Below are 20,356 nucleotides of genomic sequence, written 5' to 3' on the forward strand. Positions count from 1 at the left end.
ACTTCACAAAAATGCAGCTTGCTAAATAGAGAACTGCTATCTTTGTTCCATAATCTTGTTCCCTTTCCTCATCAACTTAGTCGTCCCAGTAAGAAGTAATTCTTTCTCACCCTGCTCCAATCCATCCCCCTCCTAAATATCTCTCAAATCCATTACTTCCTCTCAGTTTCCATTCCCACTAGCAGCGCGTAGCTCGGGCTCTCTTTGTTCCTTACCTCATCTAACTTTCAATGAATGTGTTCTCCACCCTACCACCCAGCTAAGGTGATAATTTTCTTTTTTTTGAATTGAGGTGAAATTCACCTAACGTAAAATTAGCCATTTTAAAAAGTGAACAATTCAGTGACATTTAGTGCCTTCACAGTGTTGTATAACCACCACTTCTATCTAGTTCCAAAACATTTTCATTACCACAAAATAAAACCCCATATCCATTAAGCAGTTACTCACTATTCTCCACTACCCCTCGCGCTAGACAGCCACCAGTCTGCTTTTTGTTTCTATGGATTTACCTATTCTGGATATGTCGTATAAGAGGAATCATACAATATGTTACCTTTTGTGTCTGGCTTCTTTCCCTTAGCATTATGTTTTCAAGGTTCATCCATTGTAGCATGTATCAGTGCTTTATTTCTTTTATGACTAATATTCCATTCTGTGTATATACCACATTTTGTTATCCATTTATCTATTGGTGGACATTTTGGTTGTTTCTACCTTTTGGCTATTTTAAGTGTTGCTTCTATGGACATTTGTGTACAGGTATTTGCGTACCTGGTTTCAATTCTTTTACGTAACACACCTAGGAGAAGAGTTTCTGGGTCATATGGTAATTCTATGGTTAATTTTTTTGAGGAACTGCCAAACTGTTTTCCACAGTAGCTGCATCATTTTATATTCCCATCAATGGTTCATAAAGATTCTAATTTCTCCACATTCTTGCCAATACTTGTTATTTTTTATTTGGTTATAGTCATTCTAGTGGACAAGTTGGTTTGAAGTGGTATCTCAATTTGGTTTTGATTTGCATTTTGCTAATGACTAACAGTGTTGAACATCTTTCCATGTCTAGCCAATTCTTAGCCCCCTTTTTAATTAGGTTGCTTATCTTTTTTGTTTTTGAGTTGTTAAGCATTCTTCATATATTCTGGATACTCCACGCTTATCAGATACACGATTGCAAATAATTTCTTCCATTCCCTAGACTGTCTTTTCACTTCTTGATAATATCTTCTGATGCACAAAAGTTTTTAATTAAATTAAGCCTAATTTATCTTTTTTTTTTTTTTTAATTTGTTGCTTGTTCTTTTGGTGTCATATCTGAGAATTCATTGCCAAATCCAAGGTCCTGAATATTTACCCCTGTATTTTTTTCTAAGAGTTTTATGGTTTTAGCGCCTATATTTATTTCACTTACCCATTTTGAGTTAATTTTCATATATAGTGTGAGGTACAAGTCCAATTTCATTCTTCTACATGTGGACTTCCAATTGTCTGAGCACCATTTTTGGAAGAGACTAGTCTTTTTCCATGGAATGGACTTGTTAAAATCAATTAGCCATAGATGTATGGGCTTATTTCTAGACTCTCAGTTCTATTCCATTGATCTCTATGTCTGTCCTTATGCCAGCACAACACTCTTTTAATTACTGTAGCTTTGTTCATTGAATGTTGCTTTTATGCCACGGATTACAGGCACCATCAGAAGCTAAGAGAGAGGCATGGAACAGATTCTTCCCAAGAGCCTTCAGAGGGAGCATGGCCCTGCAAACACCTTGATTTGGGACTTCTAGCTTCTAGAACTTGAGATAATAAATTTCTATTGATTAAGCAACTCAGTTTGTGACAGTTTTTTATGGTGGTCCTAAGAAAATCATACACCATCAAGTTATTCCTCCAGTGCAATCTAGTCATCACCCTCAGTGAACTGTTTTCAGTTCCCCAAATTAACCATGCTCTGCACACCTCTGTACCTTTCCCCCATTAGGATATGATAAATCCCTGTGCACCAGCACTGAGTCACCTCTTCTATAAAGCCAACCCTCTTCTTTCCAGGCAGAGATGATTGTGCTCTCCTCTTTACCTTCCTTAGCACTTTGCTCATGGCATTGAAATCATTTCTCCCTAAGACTGCAGACTCCCTGTATCAGGCACAGCATGGACTTTGTCATTTTGCACCTACTTATGGTAGGCACATGATATGTGGAAAGTATTTGTTAACTGAAGATGTTTGCATAGAATTTTAATTCTCATCTCTCAAGGTACTTTCTATTAAACATCTTGTTTCAATTTATTGCAGAAACAAAATCAGTTTACCTGCAGCCTGGTAAGAATAAATCCCATTCTTTGGCATGTGGATTAATACTAAGTTGGAGTAGGTTGCAGGGTTGGATAAGAAGCACAGGTAGAAAGAAAGAAAAGGAAGCAGCTCTGTTGTGCTATTTGAACTCTTTCATGCTCTCTCCTGTTTTTAAAATGGCTATAAATGCCCTTGTAGTTAGCGGATTTAATACAAAGCATCAGTTTGGAGTCTCTTACTGACTGCATTTAAGTTCATGAAAACATAAGCTTTTAATGTCTGGGCTGTCAGTTTCACAACTGTGACATCAGGTACTCTCTACTGACATTTAATCCTCAACTCTGGCACTCATTCAACAAGCTGTTGGATTGTTCCCATCTCATCTCCTATTTGAAATTCCTAGGACTTCCTTAATTCAGAGCCATTATCAGTGATTTCAGCATCTTGCTCAACTTCCTTTCCATTTTCTCCAGCTTGCCATTGCTATAATTTTCCCATGGTGACTGTGTAAATGGACTTGCACTTTGCATACCGCACACCACACTGGTGAGCTGAACTGCCTGAGAACCTCCTTTTTATTTTTGAAGAGGCCTTTATTTTTTAAAATGGTATCAGCCAGGAAAATGGAAAAAGCACAGTCAGTTCACATACTGTTAGAGCCTTTAGTAGTAGTTCGCCCTCTGGAGTCAGACTGTCTGGATTTAAATCCTGGGAATAATTTCCTAGTTCTGTGACCTTCAGCAACCTGTTTAACCTTATATGCCTCAGTTTTCTTATCTGTGAAATGGGAATAATAGAAATAGTATCTTCCTAAAAGGGAGGTTGTGAGAATTAACCAAGTCAGTGTTCAGAAAGTGCTAAGCAAAGATGTCACTTTAAGGATTAAGGTGCACCTGACCCAAGCCATGGTATTTTTAGTCACTTCATATGCATGCAATAACCAGGCAATGAATAAGGAAGAGCGAAGTAGAATTGATGCCTTTGAATTATGGTGTTGGTGGAGAATATTGAATATACCATGGACTGCAAAAAGAACTAACCAGCCTTTCTTGGAAGAAGTACAGCTAGAATGCTCCTTAGAAGCAAGGATAGACAGACTTCGTCTCACATACTTTGGACATGTTATCAAGAGGAACCAGTGCCTGGAGAAGAACATTGTGCTTGGTAAAGTGAAAAAGAGGAAGACCCTCAATGAGATGGATTGACACAATATCTACAACAATGGGCCCAGGCATAACAATGATCATGAGGATGGCACGGGACCAGGCTGTGTTTCATTCTTTTGTACATAGGGTTGCTATGAGTTGAAATGACTCAAGGCACCTAACAACAACAAGAGTGGCTCCTGGCATATAGTGAGAACTGTATGTTAGCTGTTAAGTTAGGCTTTGTGCCAGACACCAGGATGAAACTGGGAACAAGATGCCATGTCCCCAGCCCTCTTGGAACTCACATTCTTGTGGAGTAGAGGCATTCAACGAGTAAACATGAATAAATATCTAATTTCATGTTATGATGATGACTGGGAGAGAAAAAAATATATATAAGGCTCTGAAAGGGTCATTAGGGAAGACAGCTCTGAGAAAGTGACATGAAGTAAGCTAAAAGATGAAAAGAAGTCAGCCATGGGGAAGGAGCAGAGGGAGCAGCATGAATCAGGCCTAGAAGTGGGGAAATGCTGAGAGTATTAGAGAAAGTAGGAGAAGGGGTGGGGCTAGAGCACAGAGAGAGGGAATGAGAGTGATCCAGGGTAAAGTTGTAGACACAATTGGGGCCGTATCAGTTGGGGCCTTTCAACCAAATTAAGGAATTTATCTTGACTCTATTTCAATGGGAAGCCATTGAAGAATTTAGCATTTGTTGTTCATTTTGACTTGGGCTTTGAAAAGGGGGCCAGAAAAACAGAAATTAGAGAATACATTTTGAATCTATCTTCTTTACGGTCACAAATTTTAATTTACACTTATTAAAAAAATTTAGAGTTTCTTTCATTTGAAAATACTCTCTATACATACTTTCTTTGATTTCTCCAGAATTATTCCACAGCCTGTGGGGTGCTTATATTGCCCATAGAGATTTAATCTATCTTGCTCCCTTTCTACCTATCTATAGATCTACCTACTTCCCTAGGTAAAAAATATATCATGAGATGAAAAACAGTTCTTATATCTGAAAACTGATGTAAAGAAGGCTTTTATGTTCATACTTTGAGATAATTTTTGAATACTGATTCTCTTAAGCAAAATAACAGTAGTAAATATTCTAAAATTAAGAGTTTTATTATACTATTTATAGAGAATTCCTTCCTTCCTTCCTTCCTTCCTTCCTTCCTTCCTTCCTTCCTTCCTTCCTTCCTCCCTTCCTTCCTCCCTCCCTCCCTCCCTCCCTCCCTCCCTCCCTCCCTCCCTCCCTCCCTCCCTCTCATACTCTCTCTCTCTCTCCCCATCTTTCTTTTCCACCCTTTGTCGTTCTTTCAACAAATACTTATGGAAAGACTACTCTCGCCCTCATCTTTCTTAGTCTAATAAGGAGACAGACCTAAAAAAAATCCCACAAATAATTAATTACATTTGAGTTAAGTGTTGTGTAGGAAAGGTGAAGGTTGCTATGAGAGCGTTTAATGGAGAACTTAACCCGGCCGGAGGGGTCATGTTGACATCCTTGAGGAATGAGTAGGAGAAAGCTAGATAAAGAGATGTGAGAAAGGGCTGAGGTAGGCTGATGGTAGGTAGTATTTTCAAGAATCTTCAGGAAGCCTCTCTATCTATCCAAGTTGGTTTTGAGAAAATTCTATTCAGTACCAGTTAATTCCCCTCAGAATCCTTTTTTGGCACATCCTTCCCTCCCTTATTTCCATGTGTGTGTTTGTGTGTGTGTGTGTGTGTGTGCGCTTGCATGTGCGCATGCATGTATGTATGTGTGTGAGAGATGTTGTTTTTAAGTGTATCTCCTGAGTAAAGCGTGTAGTTGCAATTTTCATTTTTACTGTAATTTCAGCCTTCTCAGTTAACAAGGGTACTTATAATACTTTTATATACATTATCATAACTCATAATTTTATAATCTGTCATATTTTATGCTATTTCATACTTCGTGGGTCTTCCCCCTCCCAATTTTTACCGCATAGACTCTTTTGTTTTTCAGTAGCTTGAAAGGTATGTAATCTGTTTTTAATTATGATTACAAAGCTTATCCTTGCAAGGTTATTTCAAAAAATAAACATCCTTTCTTGAGATTGATTGGAGAAATTGTGTTTGTTTTAGAAAATATTTCTATTTATTTGCAAAATCACTTGATATTCCAGTGGACTGCCACTCTTTAAAATAACTATACCCTTTCATCTCTGGTAGCTTTTGGTTCACTCCAATTAACATTAGTCTGTTTTTTCCAAACTTCTGATGAATCTTGTTACCAGAAAAGATGAAAGAGGAAAAAATAAGCACTAACACTTATTGAATGTCAGCAGTATAACATACATTTACATAGATTATTTCATTTAATCTTTGTAATAACCTTATATCATTATTGTAATTTTATAGATGAGGGAATTGAAATGAGTAATTTGTTTATTCTAACTTCTCTAGTAAGCAGTTGGAGCCCCTGGTGGCACAGTGGTTAAGATCTCGGCTGCTAACCAAGAGGTTGGCAGTTCAAATCTACCAGCTACTCCTTGGAAACCCTATGGGGCAGTTCTGTTCTGTCCTGTAGGGTCAGTACAAGCCAGAATCAATTCAGTGGCAATGGGTTTAGTTTAGTAAGCAACAGAATCAGAATTTAAACCCAGGTTAGCTCACCCAGCAAGCACTTATAAGTATTTACTCATTGGCACCATTTTTCTCCTTAGGATACATGAGTAGGTAAAACATACAAAGGCCCTGCCCCAAGGAACTGACTGTCTAGTGAGTGGAGACACAATAAAAAGTATTTTTAGTAACAAAATTACTAGTGGGTCAAAAGGATTAAACACTATTTAAAAAATAAATTTTAGCAGAGTACAGGGTGATTCAAAGATAGGTTGCAGTTTTAAATTGAGAAGTCAGGCTTTCTTGAAAAGTGATTGACTCTAGTGCTTATTTCCTTTATACGCTGTCTTAGTTACCTAGTGCTGCTGTAACACAAATACCACAAGTGCGTGACTTTTAAAACAGAAATTTATTTTCTCACAGTTCTAGACGCTAAAAGACCAAATCAGGTTCTTAACCATGTTGATTCCTTCCTTGTCAGTAGCCCCAGTCTTTCATTGGTTCCTTGGCTTGTGGACAATCGTCACCTGTCAGTCTTCCCCTCGTGTGTGTATCTGTGTCTATTCCAGTTTTTTATAATGCAGAAGTGATTAGGTTTAGGATCCTCACTACACTGGCATGACCTCATTAACGTAAAAAAGAAAAACCCTGTTTCCAAACAGGATCATATCAACAGGTGCAAGGGCCTGGAATTCACATTTTTTTTTTTTTTGGAGGGGGAAGGCTTAATGTAATCCATAACATGCACTATGTTCTGCTTACTCGTAAATCAAAGTACATTACTTTTGAACCACTCCATTTTCTTCTAAAATTGGGGGCTTATATGGTGCAATGGCTAAGCACTCGGCTGCTAACAGGAAGGTTGGCAGTTCAAACCCACACAGTGGCTCCATGGGAGAACTACCTGGCAATATGTTCCTGTAAAGGTTATAGCCTAGAAAACCCTATGGGGCAGTCCTACTCTGTCACATGGGGTCACTATGAGTTGAAAATTGCCCAGATAATACCCAACAACAGCAACATGCCCTTCTGAGTCTCTTGTTGTCAGGAATGTAAATTCTCTTTCTGTTAGAAAGTCAGAAAACAGTTTTTGTTTTGTTTTTTTTTTACTTCGGTATTTTCACAAGCCTCACCTCACTCTGAACTTCAGCTTCCTTTGCAGTATTTTTACAAACCATTTCCTCTCTCATTATATCCATTATGTTCTTCATGGTGTTTTCACACTATATAAAAGTGCCTTAGAATTTTTTACAATGGATGTGCCTTTGAAGAGTTTCACAAAAATGAAATTTTTGTGAATAACATCAAACTTTGAATGAAAACATTGCATTAGGAGAATTCCATTACATTTCCTTTTGTAACCTGAATAATTATGCTTTATGTATTTTGTGTTAATTTAGTATTTTCATTCTCAGGCTGTTTAATATACGGCGAGGCAGCAATGTGACAACGCATACTTACATGAAGTAAACTTGTTGCATTCCTTAGTAAACCAAGTATACATAATGAGAACTGAAGAAATGCAGTAGTAGATAATAAACTTCCACTTACGATGCTTAAAGCAGCACTAGCCTTTTACTTCACAAGTGGGACTAAATTGGAAGGATCACTGGTGAGAAATGTCTTGTGCCATTTATAGGGAGATGCTAGCTAGACCACAGCACAGTTTGTTTAAGAGTTTTAATTTTAAATTGAAAATGCACTCCATTATGTAGGAAAGTTACTGTTTCCAGGGAGCTGTTTCTCTACAGGTATTTAAATTCAGTAACTGAGGGTGGAAACCCTGGTGCCCTAGTCGTTAAGAGCTACGGCTGCTAACCAAAAGGTCCGCAGTGTAAATCCATCAGGCAGTGCTTGCAGACTCTGTGGGGCAGCTCTACTGTGTCCTAGAGAGTCACTAGGAGTTGGAATCGACTCAACGGCCTGAGGTGTTTTTTTTTTTTAACTGAGGGGCAAGAGAAGGTGATTGAAGTGCCAGAACACAAATTAAATGCAAGTAACTCTTGGAAACTACAATCAGTTTTCTTTACCCATACCCTTGGATGTTAAATTCATTTCAAGGAAAAAAAAAATTCTTATGACCATTAGTCCATACTTGATAGTAGAATTTGCGTGTTGCATAATGTATGTTTTATAAATACTAAGTTAGTATATCTTCATATTTTTCATTATAATATGGTTGGTATCTTTGGGTCTTTCCTAGGTGTGTGACTTGGCCTTTAGCCTGAAGAAAATGTTGATCCGACACAAGATGACTCATAATCCCAATCGCCCACTGGCAGAATGCCAGTTTTGCCATAAGAAGTTTACAAGGAATGACTACCTCAAAGTGCACATGGACAATATCCATGGCGAAGCTGACAGCTAATGGTAGCTGCAAAGCTATTAAACCATTCAGAAGGGCTCCTAATATGAATCCCAGATTTCTCGCACCTGATCAACATAGCGGAAGTAGCCAAAAGTAACTCAAATGGTCTCAGAGTTATTTGCCTACCTTTAGAATCTATAGATGCACATGCAAACAAAAAAGAGAAAAACCCTGCTTTTAACAAGAAATTGTACAAATGGAGAGAAAAAAAAAAACTTCAAAACTTTATAACCCTGCAAAAATACTACATGCCTTCCATCTTATAAACAATGGAGAAAGAAGTCATGGCTCTCTTTCATACCCATTTTAAGCAAAAACCTTCTCTCTGTAATGAATTTATTAACCTATGCCTCAATTAGGCCTTTTTTTTTTTTTTTTTTTTTTCTTAATTGTCCTATTGTGTGTGTTGCTTATTGTGGCTGGCTATTGCTAATATAGCCAGGAAGAAATCAAGATATCCAAATATTTCATTGCATATAAGGGTAAGAGCAAGAGTTTTCCAAGTCTCAAGCATGGTAGTAAGATAGATTGACTATTTTATGAAGAAGCAAACAAAAAATTATCTTATTTAGTAACATCATACAATAGGTCAGTTTAAAATAAAGAGATATTTAAGAACTAAAACATCTATTAAAATATTTCTCATTTTAGAGAACTCTCAGGAAACATGATTTTCTCTCGTCATTCAGATGTAGACATTGATGGTCTAGAATACTTTCATATGAGCTACACTAAAATTATCATAACATTTAAGTATTCATCACGCTGCCCCTCCTAAGTTTTATTGGTTATCTTTAGAAATTAACATTATAAAAATATTTACTAGAAATTTAAACATAATAGGTTCTCAGTATTTGTTGACTGACAGAGTGGCCGAGCGATAGTTCATTAGGTGTGAGGCACCTAGCCTTTCCCTCTCACTCTGTAAACGTGCCTAGAACATGAGGGTGCAGGTACAGTACAGTCCTCAGAGCATTTACATCCACTTTTACAAATGACATTTTCCAGAATCTTGGAAGTAGGTGGTTCTGAAACCTTTCAGAATTACCCTCACTCACCCTATGAAGTTAGGAATCCAGGATAAAAAAAAAATCCAAGCCTGGCAATTGCAATGATTGAAATTGTCACTGATGCTCAAGAGAAGTCAAAGCAGTAAGTATGATGTCTTCCTTTAGGTTACTTTTCAGTAGAATAGTCAGCAGCAACATCCAGTGAACAGATGGCTTTGGGAGAAAATATGATAAAATACAGTAGTGATGTCAAAATAGCTTATAGGAATAAAAAAAGAAAAAAGGAAGCCCAATTACGAACTCCTTTAATTAGAGCTCACTAAAAAGAGAGGAAATATAATTTTAAGGAAGTTATTTGGTCCTAATAAGTTAAGAAGAAAGGTTGTCGGAAGACACAATTCTTTGACCTCAGGAATCCTGTTTTAGAACTATATTCATGCCCAGTTCCAGTGTTAAAAAGAAACATAAGAATTCTGTTTAGATAGACAGTTAAACTCCGTAAAAAATAGTAAATTTAAAACTCATCAGAGATAACTTTAAAAAATATAAATCCAAGAATTATAATTTAGAAAATATCTAAGTATGTTTATATGTAGCATTTTGCCTCTGAAATTATAGACTGTTTTATAAAAATAGATTTTGATCTTTTTCCTTTCTATGCCATTTGTTTCAACAGTATATTTTTAGGCCCAACATGTTTTCAATTTTATATGACAGTGTGCTTCATATCATTTGAATATAAAAGGACAGCTGTAAAAGTTGGTAGTGCGTATTATTTAAACATATTCTGCTCATTCTTTTGGATGCTGTCTTCACTGTATGGGATGCTTCGTGTCCCGACTTTGTGATGAATGTTAAACTTGAAAGGAGGCCAAATACCAGTTTGGTGTAACCTCAGAAAGTTGCCATTCACAGGGCTGCTGGGAAGATTACCTGTGAAACCGTGTTGTCACCGTGCTATGGATTACACTGACGAGGAGCTGTATCCTGCTGATGGTATATGGACGGCGAAAATGATAGAAAAGGGTGTGAAGGACCTACAGCTGTTCAAAGGACTGAAACAAAAACAAGTAAACTAAGTCCATGTGTATGCTGAAAGTCTTTATCCAGAAAAAAAAATATTTATAAAGTATTCCAAATTTATTAGCACTTGTGTGCTGCAACTTTTAAATCACTTAGAAATAACAAAAAATGAGAATTGGTTTTTTCGTTACATGTGAGAAATAAAATGTATTCACTGAAGAAAATTCTTACAGGCAACTGGAGTACAGGTACCCATTTTGAAGAGCCCTTCTCTTCTTTCCTGCTGTGAAAGATTATGGTGCAGATATTTTCTTGGGAAAAGCCCAACTCCCACACGCCCCGATTGCACTGATTAAGCACTCGGCTGCTAACGGAAAGGTCAGTGGTTTGAACCCACCAGCTGCTACATGGGAGAAACATGGGGCAGTCTGCTTCTGTAAAGATTTACAGCCTTCGGAGCCTTATGGGGCAGTTCTGCTCTCTCCTATAGGATTGTTGTGAGTCAGAATCCACTCAAAGGTGATGGGTTTTTTTTTTTTTTTTGATCTTCTTTGTATATTAATTTTCAAGATATTTGCCTATTATTTCACAATCACTGGTTTGTATATTCACTTTTTATTACTATATAGACACTGTTATTAGTTAATTGGTTAAGTGTGATCATCAATTGCAGCATAAAAGTATTTTTTGGTGATTCATTCTGAATTACTGTGTGGGCTGAGGTGTGTAACTGCAGGGGATCACTTTTATGTGACGCATATACATGCAAGCAAATTGTTTGCTCGAAGCTCTTCTGACCCATTGCAGCCAACTCCTTGGATGGATATGAACGTGGATTACAAACAGCCTCACAGCCTTCATTTGTGCATTAGATTTTATATGCCATTACGTCTCCCAACCCTGGGGGAGGATGGGGGGAGGGGGAATAGAAAAGCAGGAAGTGAGACTAGATACTGAAAATACTGATTTTTTTTCTTCACAAATCTGAACGTTGCTTGTAAAAACTCACCTGGAGATTGTGAATATACGGAGGTAGAACAGGTAGGAGGAAAAACCCTAAGCTTTTACCATTAACATGGAGGTTCATTTACATGTTTGTAAATGTAGCATAACGCCAACAGCATTTTTATTTATTATGAATCTATAATAAATCTATGTAAACCACTACCAACCACAGTTAGCCTTTAACATTTTATTTTACTGTAGAACTGTGACTCCTACGGTTCTATAGTAAAATACAAATTAAATGCTTTAATGTTGTTGTGTTGTTGAAAGAAGGAAAGATAATCGCCACTGCTGCCGGGCCTCATGCTTCGGTAGTCTGTACATACAAGCCTTCGTAGATGTGGAAAAATATCTCCAAAGCTGAGCCAAGTTGGTTTCAGGGAAGTAAGAAAGAATACTGTCCTTACCTCTCACCTTATTAGGATGACGCATAAAACACAATAACTGAAAAGGGTCATCACAACAGCCAGTGAAAACTAACAGTGGCATTTCTCAACAAAAAAAAATACACTGGTGTTCACAAACACAATTTAAGGGTAATAAAGGTCATCGCATTTAATGCTGTAGGTGTTCCTTTTTTTTTTTTTTTTAAAGTGCTGTCTCATCATTTTGGTATTGCTCTAATCTTGTGACGTTTCCTGGATACAAAAATAAACAAGTAAGTAATTCACCACCATCATGCATCTCCAAGCAGTGGATTTAGAAATGAGGCATTGGTTTAATTTTGATTTCTCAGATCCAGCTGAGGCACTAATTCTTTGGAGCTGACTCTCAAAACCTTGGCTACCTTGCACTTAAACTGTCTTTCCCCCTGCAGGTTTTTAATTTGTTGTGTTATAGAATTAAAAAAAAAAAAAAAAAAATTACGAACTCTAGAGCCTTCAGTCTGGGCCCTTTCAAAATATTTTAAAATCATCTAGGCCCCTGAAATAGTGTAGAATGTAAAAGCTATCTTATTCTAAAAATGGTGTGTCTTATTCAGTGTTCAAATTTATTTTCTTCTTTTTGGAAAAAAAAAAAAAAAAAGCCTAACAATATTGTAAAAAAAAGTTTGTATTTAGTTACGAAATAGGTTACCTAAATAGTTGATAGCATATTTAACTTCCTGATCATTGAAACATTTGGGCAATTAATACAGGTGTTAGTTTTTATTCCTTAGTCCTATGCTTAACATATTAAATAGCTGGAGGAAACTAATCTGAGATTTTAAATAATGTTGGTAATTTATATTCTAAAAATTGAAAATGGGCATCAGATCACTGAAACTTGGTCATCTAAATTAAATGCATTCATATAAAATATCACTGTTTCTGACAAAAAACCCAGTAGACTTAACTAGGAATTAACTATACATGGAAAGCACAAAAAAATACCAATTGGCCTCTGCAAAATATTGTAAAAATGGAAAGAACCCCAGCTCACAGTGGGTACTTGAATCATTCCATTACTTCATGTTTTTGCATTTTGTCTTCTTGGAGACCCTCGATAATGTTCTTTTCTTTAAAGTCAATTTGTCTGATACTTTTCACTTAACATTTGACTGGCATATCTTCTTTTTCATTGTTCTACAGAAAACTTTTCTGTGATTATATGACACTTTTAGATATGTTTCTTATAAAGCAACCTATAGTAAGATCATAGGGTTGCTGTGAGTCAGAATTGACTTGATAGCAACAGGTCTTTTTGGTTTTTATAGTAAAATTTCACGTTATCCTATCTGACAAATGCTGAGTGCTTTTCGGTAGGTGATGATGAATTTATCCTACTTTTCCCCAGACTCATCCAGCCTCTATTTGGATGGCTGATTGGGCTTGTATCGGAGTCTGTGCTCAGAGAGAAATACGTTGCTTTACACCTAACATATGAAATTCATCACCGACAATGTGTAAATCTGATAAAAGCCTGACACTCCAGAGGTAATCCAAAACTTCCTTCTGCGTGGTTCTATCTGGTTCAGGGTAGCTGCTGATGTACGAGTTAAAGTAGAAGAGATTCCTTAGTTAGCGTTCCAGGGGCTTTGCTACCATGGGCACAGGTGCGAACTGCCGAAAGCTAAACGCATATGCCCCCGCTTATTGGAATTTAGTACTTGAAACAATGAGTCTTCTATTCATTCTTTAATATTTGGAAAAGCAGTCCATTAAAAAGGAAATGCATTGACCTTCAACTCTTATTTGTTCTTTTCTAAACTAAGTATTAGAATCTAGAGAGCTGAAATTGCCTTTGATGAATAAAAGATCTAAAATTTCAGGCGTTGGAAGTAAATCATTATGCTAAATAGATGAAGAATATAGAGGTGGAATGATAACACATTTAATTTTGATTCTGACACGCTTAAACTGGCAAGCGTTGAGTCTTTTTGTGAAATAGATCTAAAGAAACAAAGTACGTAAGAATTCTGAAGAATTAAACTTGTGGCAATTACCCAATCATTACTTTTGACTACAACTTGTCTAGTTTTATTATTGAAACATGGGGAGATTTCTCTAGTCAGGTGCACTATATAACTAAGGTAACTGCAGCTAATCTTCCATCTGACAAATAAAGGTCACAGCTTCCTCCAGGGAAGGAAGTAAAATGGAGTGTCAAGTGCAGCTCCGGGTGTCACTTTCACTCTTTCCTGCGTCTCACATGGAATTCATCTTTTGTGCCATTTCAGCTGCTGCATGACTTTGGTGTGTAATCTCCAGTCTCACCGTCAGCTTGAGGGGTTGAGAGGGACTGGATGGTAGTTTCTGGACCTAAATTGTGATACGCACTAAAACTTATGTTGAATCCTTTCTGCTCTGACAATAGGAAATTTGGGCAGACAGATTTAGTTGATTAGGGTATTATTAGACTAGGTATGTGAGTTGAGTCAGTTGGCTTTATACTGAGTAAATCTGTTCCAGAGTTTTCTAAGCTACAGATCTTACCCCTAATCAAGCTAACTCAGTAAAGGACACCTGGCTTGTTGCCGGTCAACAGAATCCTGAGAAAAATGATGTGGATGGAGGACACAGAACCACTATGATTAAAGGAGAAATTGAAAATGTGCATCCTGTGGAAAGACATGAGTACTGTTGCAAATTAGACTAACTATCAAAGTGAAGCATTAATGAGAAATGCCCCCATTATTTCTGAAAAGGGAAGCCTGATCAGCTACAAATACTACAGACCGTGAATCTTAAAGACATGACTGTCTTTTCCATAACTTCCAAAATTTCATTAGATGGCATCCATGGGCCCTAAATAGTAGGATAAGTTAGTGTTTCTGGAAAACACAGATTCTCCATATTGTCTTTAGTCTTGGTGTCATTAGAGGCTCCAGGAGCAGTGGATTTGTTTTCCTAGTTATTCATGTGGGTCTCATACTTTGCAAATTAGGTATGTTCATGGGACTGGTCTGGTCAGGACATGCCCTTCTTTCTTGCTGACAAAGATGTGGTTATCTAACTGGATGCTTCATAAATTAAAATATCTCAACTTTTGTGAAGAGAAAGATGACTTGGAAACTCCAGTGTAGATATGGATAGTAAATACTGAGGTGCACTGTACCTAAAGTTTTCTTGTTTTTGTGGTGTGTTTTAAGAAAGAACTTACTGGATCAGAGCACCTGGCACGAGCTGCTCTTTCTCCGCACACCACCCCTGTGGAGATTGTTATATTTATCACTCCCAATGAATCAGGGCTCATGGCATCCATGTCCTTGGAAGGTACTTTCCCACATTGACTCTGGTTTGGCCTGTGATTTACTTTGGTTGATGGGAATTTAACAAACTTGATCAAGCAGATATCATGACTTTCCCTCTGGAAACGTTTGCACTTCCACCATGTAAAGAAAACAGGTTTAGCACCTTTGAGGGTGGGAGACCATATGGAGAGAGCGGCCTCGCCATTTTAACTAAGCCCAACTTCTAGCCAATTTAACTGAGTACAGCTCCCTGAGTGAGCGTGGGTAAGACCAGTAGAAGCCCACCACCCCCCCCCCAGACAACCTACAGAATCATGAGAAATATTAAATTGTTGATTTAAACTCCTTAGTTTTAGGGTGGATCGTTACAATGTAATAGATAACACAGAGATTAGTAGTAGAGTTTCTACCTTAAAGAAAATCTACAATACGTGGTACTGGCTTTGGGACCGGGGAGCAGGCGTAGACTGGAAAAACGACAAGCTGTTGACAGACGCTGAAGGAATGGCAAACGTGTTTTAAAGGATGCTGAGATGAGAAGGTGGTGAGAAAACCACTTTTGGAAGTTTGAAAAGTAGTAACCTATGTTTGGTTATCATGAAACAATTTTCAAAAGTATTTTTATAGTAAAATGGGAGATAAATGTATATCTAATGAACTTGTGGATCTGGCTGAGGAACTTTACATGCAGAATGGTGAAAGTGCAATTGAACTCTTTAAGTAGTGTGTGATAAGGTATGGGAAGAGGAAGATGAACTAAAGAAGGAATGCTTAGTTTGCAAACAGAATTTGAAAGTAGTATGCATTTTTTTTTTACCCTGGTGGTGCAGTGGTTAAGCGCTACAGCTGCTAACCAAAAGGTCGGTGGTTTGAATCCACAACACGCTCTTGGAAACCCTATGGGGCAGTTCTGCTCTGTCCTATAGGGTCACTATGAGTCTTAATTAACTCGACCACAATGGGTCTGGTCTGGTATGGTATGGATTGCTCATGGTTTGCTAGGCTGAAGAAAATAGAATGATATTACATTTTCAATTTCTCTAGCCAACAAAAGATTCTCAAAGTAAGAAATAGCCTCAGGGCAAAATCAAATCAAGACTGTTGTCTTTAAAAGTTTTTGTTAAAAAAAAAAAAAAATTGCATTGGAGTTGATTCCAACTCAGAGCAACACTATAGGACAGAGTGAAAATGCCCCATGGGGTTTCCAAGGAGAGGCTGATAGATTCAAACTGCCGACCTTTTTGGTTAGCAGCTGGGCTCTTAACCACTGCACCACCAGGGATCCAACCCATTGCCACGGAGGAAAATCCTTTATTAAGACCTCAGAAAGATTGAAGGTGGTGCCTATTAGACTCCCAGTTCAGTTAGACAAAAGTGTTTCTGCAAATATTAAGGATGTTGTCCTGCAGCACCCTGACATTCCATCCAAAGTAGAGAGATACCTGTCTTAAAAACAACTGATGTGATATTTAGGACGTGGAGATAGCCCCAATTACATCAAGGAATATCTGAAGACTATAAGGAACATAAGTGTTCAAAATGAAAAAGCATCTGGGCCTTAGTATTCTATGGGAAGGGAGCAGGCTGGAAAAACTAGTTATTCAAAAGTATTCAAACAGGGTCATTCCTTACGGAGAATGAAGGATCTCTGTGAGGGAAGAACCAATGAGAACAGTGGATTAGGGAGCCATGACTATGGGAAAGAACTGGGCTCCAGTCAAGGAACATTCCCTGGCCATGTAATGGGAGCTCTGACAACATGCGCCCAGGGGGATTTCAGAATTTCTAGGGTTTAGTATGTGCCTCCTATTCCTCCTCTGTAAATAGGAGCAATTTTATTTCTATATAGGACTAGTCAGGTCATTTCATCTTGGGTAAGTTTTGGCAGTTTGTAGTTTTCAAGTAATTGGCCAATTGGTCAATTTCATGTAAGTTGTCAATTTTATGTGTATAGTTGTTGATAGTATTCTTTTATAATCTAATGTCTTGGGGTAGGGTTTAGTGATACCTTCTCCTTCATTCTTGATATTGGTAATTAGTTATTCCTTTTTTTTTTTCTTGGTTAGTATTACTAAAGATATCAATTTTATTGATCTTTTCAGAGAACCAGCTTTGGTTTTCATTGATTTTCTGTATTTGACCCCTGGATTATTTGTAAGTGTACAATTTAATTTCCAGTTACTTGAAAACTTTCCCGTTACCATTCTGTTGTTGATTTCTTGTTTAATTTCATTATGAAAGAGACCATACTTTTTATTGTTTCAATTATTTAAATTTGTTCATGTCTGTTTTATGATCCAGGATATGGCTATCTTGGAGAATGTTTTGTGTGCACTTGAAAAATATGGATTCTACTGTTGCGGAGTGAAGTGTTATCTAAATGTCAGTTAGGCCTGTTTGACTGAACATGTTCAATTCTTCTATACCATTGTTGATTTTCTGTCTACTGAGAAAGGAGGGTTGAAGTCTCTGATTATTATTGTGAATTTGTCTATTTCTCCTTTTAATTCTTCAGTTTTTGCTTTATGTATTTGATGTTCAGTTGTTGGGTAACATGCCCATTTAGGAATGTTTTCTAGGTGAATTTACCCTTTTATTATTATATTATGTCTCTATCCCTTGTAATTTTATTTATACAGAAGCCTACTTTGATACTACTCCAACTTTCTTTTGATTAGTTTTCATTTGATAAACTTTTTCTCATCCTTTTACTTTTAACCACCTATATCATTATATTTGAAGTGAACTTCATGTAGAAAGTATATAGTTGATTCTTGTTTTTTAATTCGATTCTGACAATCTCTTTTTTAATCTGTATGTTTTGACCATTTGCATTTAATATTATTATTGATATTTTTGGATTTAAATCTACTATTTTATTATTTGTTTTTGTTTTTTCCCCTACTGCTTTACATCACTTTTGTTTCTTCTCCCTGCCTTCTTTGGGGTTATTTGAACATTTTTTTATTGTTCTATTTTATCTATTGTGTTTTTTAATGTATATATTTTATTTATATAGTTTTTTAGTGGTTGCTACAGGGATCCCCATGTACATACTGAACTTTTCAAAGTCTACTTAAAATGAATATTTTACCACTTCAAGTGGAATGTAGAAATCTTACCACTGTATAGGCCCTTTGTTGTCCCCTCTTTATGTCATAATTATTTTATATATTACATCCACATACATTGAAAACCCTATCGGTCAGTATTACAGTTTTTGCTTTCAGCTGTCAAACATATTTTAAAGAACTCAAGCAGGAAAAAGTATGTTATGTATTCCCAAACATTTACTACTTTTGTTTCTCCTTCATTTCTGACTTCCCAAGTTTTCTTCTGAGATCATTTCCTTCCATTTGAATAGCCTTCTTTAACAACTGTTCTAGAGCAAGTCTGCTGGCAAAAAGTTTTCTCAGTTTATCTTCATCTAAGAATGTCTTTATTTTACCATTCCTGAAGGATATTTTAAATGGGTATAGAATTCTGTAGGACAGTTTTTTTTTTCTTTCACCACTTTAAAAATGTTGGTTTTGGGCTCTATGATTTCTGATGAGAAATCAGTAATTATATAATTTTCCCCCTTGTAGGTAATTTGTTGTTTCTTACTGGCTGATTTCAAGATTGTTTCTTTGTCTTTAATTATCAATAATTTGATTATTATGTGCCTGGATGTGAATTTAAGTTTGAGGTTAGCTGTGATTCTTGAATCTGTACGTTTATGTCTTTTATCAAATTTTTGGAAGTTTTAACCATTATTCAAATATTTTTCAATACTTCACTCTTTTCTTCTCCTAATTGGACTCCACTACAAAAATATTAGACCTTTTGTTGTTACCCCATAGGTTTCTGATGTTCTGTTGATTTTTTTAAAATCTGGTTTCTTTTTGGTGCTCAAATTTTATAGTTTATATTGATCTATTTTTAAGTATGCTGACTCTCTGTCATCTACATTCTGCTAGTGAGCCCATTCAGTAACTTTTTTTTTTTTTACTATTGTGTTTTTCAGTTTTAAATTTTTCATTTGGTTTTTCTTTATACCTTCTATTTCTTTGTTGAGACTTTCTTTTTTTCCATTGGCTTCAAGACTTCATGATTACTTGCTATAAGATTATTACAATGTCTGTGTCATGTTGGCATTGGCATCAGTTCATTTTCTTTTCCCATATGAGTTGAGATGTTACGGTTTCTTTGTGTAATTTTTATTATATCCTAGAAATATTGTGTATTATGAGATTCTAGATCTTGTTTAAATCCTATAGAGATAACTTAAGAGTTGGAGTTGGAAAAAAATGAATTCCCATACTCTCTCTGAGTGTTGTATGTTGCCTTTCTTGTTTTTTGAGCCAGAACTAAAGGATTTCTCTCCATCTGTACTTTAATGCCCACTTCCAGGTTGCTGGGGGATACCAGAAGAAAAATAAAAATGGTACATTTTACCATGGATTTATTTGAACTTGAATTCTGATCTCCTTTCCCAATCCATCTGCAGTTATTTATTTTTCAGATTCATCAAATAGCTGTTCCATGCAGTCTGTCCAGGCTTAATATCTGTATTCAGTGAAAGAGACCCTCCCACTTAATTTTTCCCTGTAACTGAGGTCACATTCCTCCTTTTTTTGAATGGGTGTGTCTGTTGCAGCTATCTGTCCCTATCTCATCATTTAGGACCCCTGGGTGGTGCAAACCGTTAAGCAAAAGGTTGGTGGTTCAAACCCACTTAGAGGTGCCTCTGAAGAAATTTCTTGTGATCTGCTTCAGAAAGGTCACAGCCATGAAAACCATATGGAACACTGTTCTCCTCTGATACACGTGGGGTCACCATGAGTTGGAATTGACTTGACGACAATTGGCAGTTGGTTGTCTCAACAATATGTATTGGGTTAATGGGAACAAATAACTTACTTTTTGTTTAGACCTCCGAATAAAAAGGACTGCACCTGAGGAGCAGTTGAGGCACCTGGACTTGATACAAATCATGAAATTATGGACTTCAAGCCTAATGCCATGATTGGATGAGTCTTTGGCATTCCTGGCAGAGGGTAAATGTATTTTCAATATGGGGAGGGGAGAATACGAATCATTGTTGGCGTTGCAGCCATGAAAATGTACTCACTACTCAGATCTTTTGCAGTGGGGAGCATAATTGAGTGAGAGCTCCAGCTACTGCCCATCTGGATCCATTATTGTTTTCGTGCTGAGGCCATGCTGCTCATGGACAGCTGTATTTGTTTCCTA

At 36.8% G+C, this 20,356-nt stretch overlaps 1 protein-coding gene across 1 annotated transcript in view; it reads left to right on the forward strand.

The window, feature by feature from the left end:
* Positions 1-10,924, forward strand: part of PRDM5 (PR/SET domain 5) — a 290,703-nt gene extending 279,779 nt beyond the window's left edge. The window contains exon 15 of the mRNA XM_010590528.3: positions 8,246-10,924. Coding sequence (XP_010588830.1) covers positions 8,246-8,410 — 165 coding nt within the window. The 3' untranslated portion in view covers positions 8,411-10,924. The remainder of the gene's footprint in view (positions 1-8,245) is intronic.
* The last annotated feature ends 9,432 nt before the right edge of the window (positions 10,925-20,356 follow it).

The sequence above is a fragment of the Loxodonta africana genome, chromosome 5 (genome assembly GCF_030014295.1).
Source record: "Loxodonta africana isolate mLoxAfr1 chromosome 5, mLoxAfr1.hap2, whole genome shotgun sequence".
NCBI classification, from domain to species: domain Eukaryota; kingdom Metazoa; phylum Chordata; class Mammalia; order Proboscidea; family Elephantidae; genus Loxodonta; species Loxodonta africana.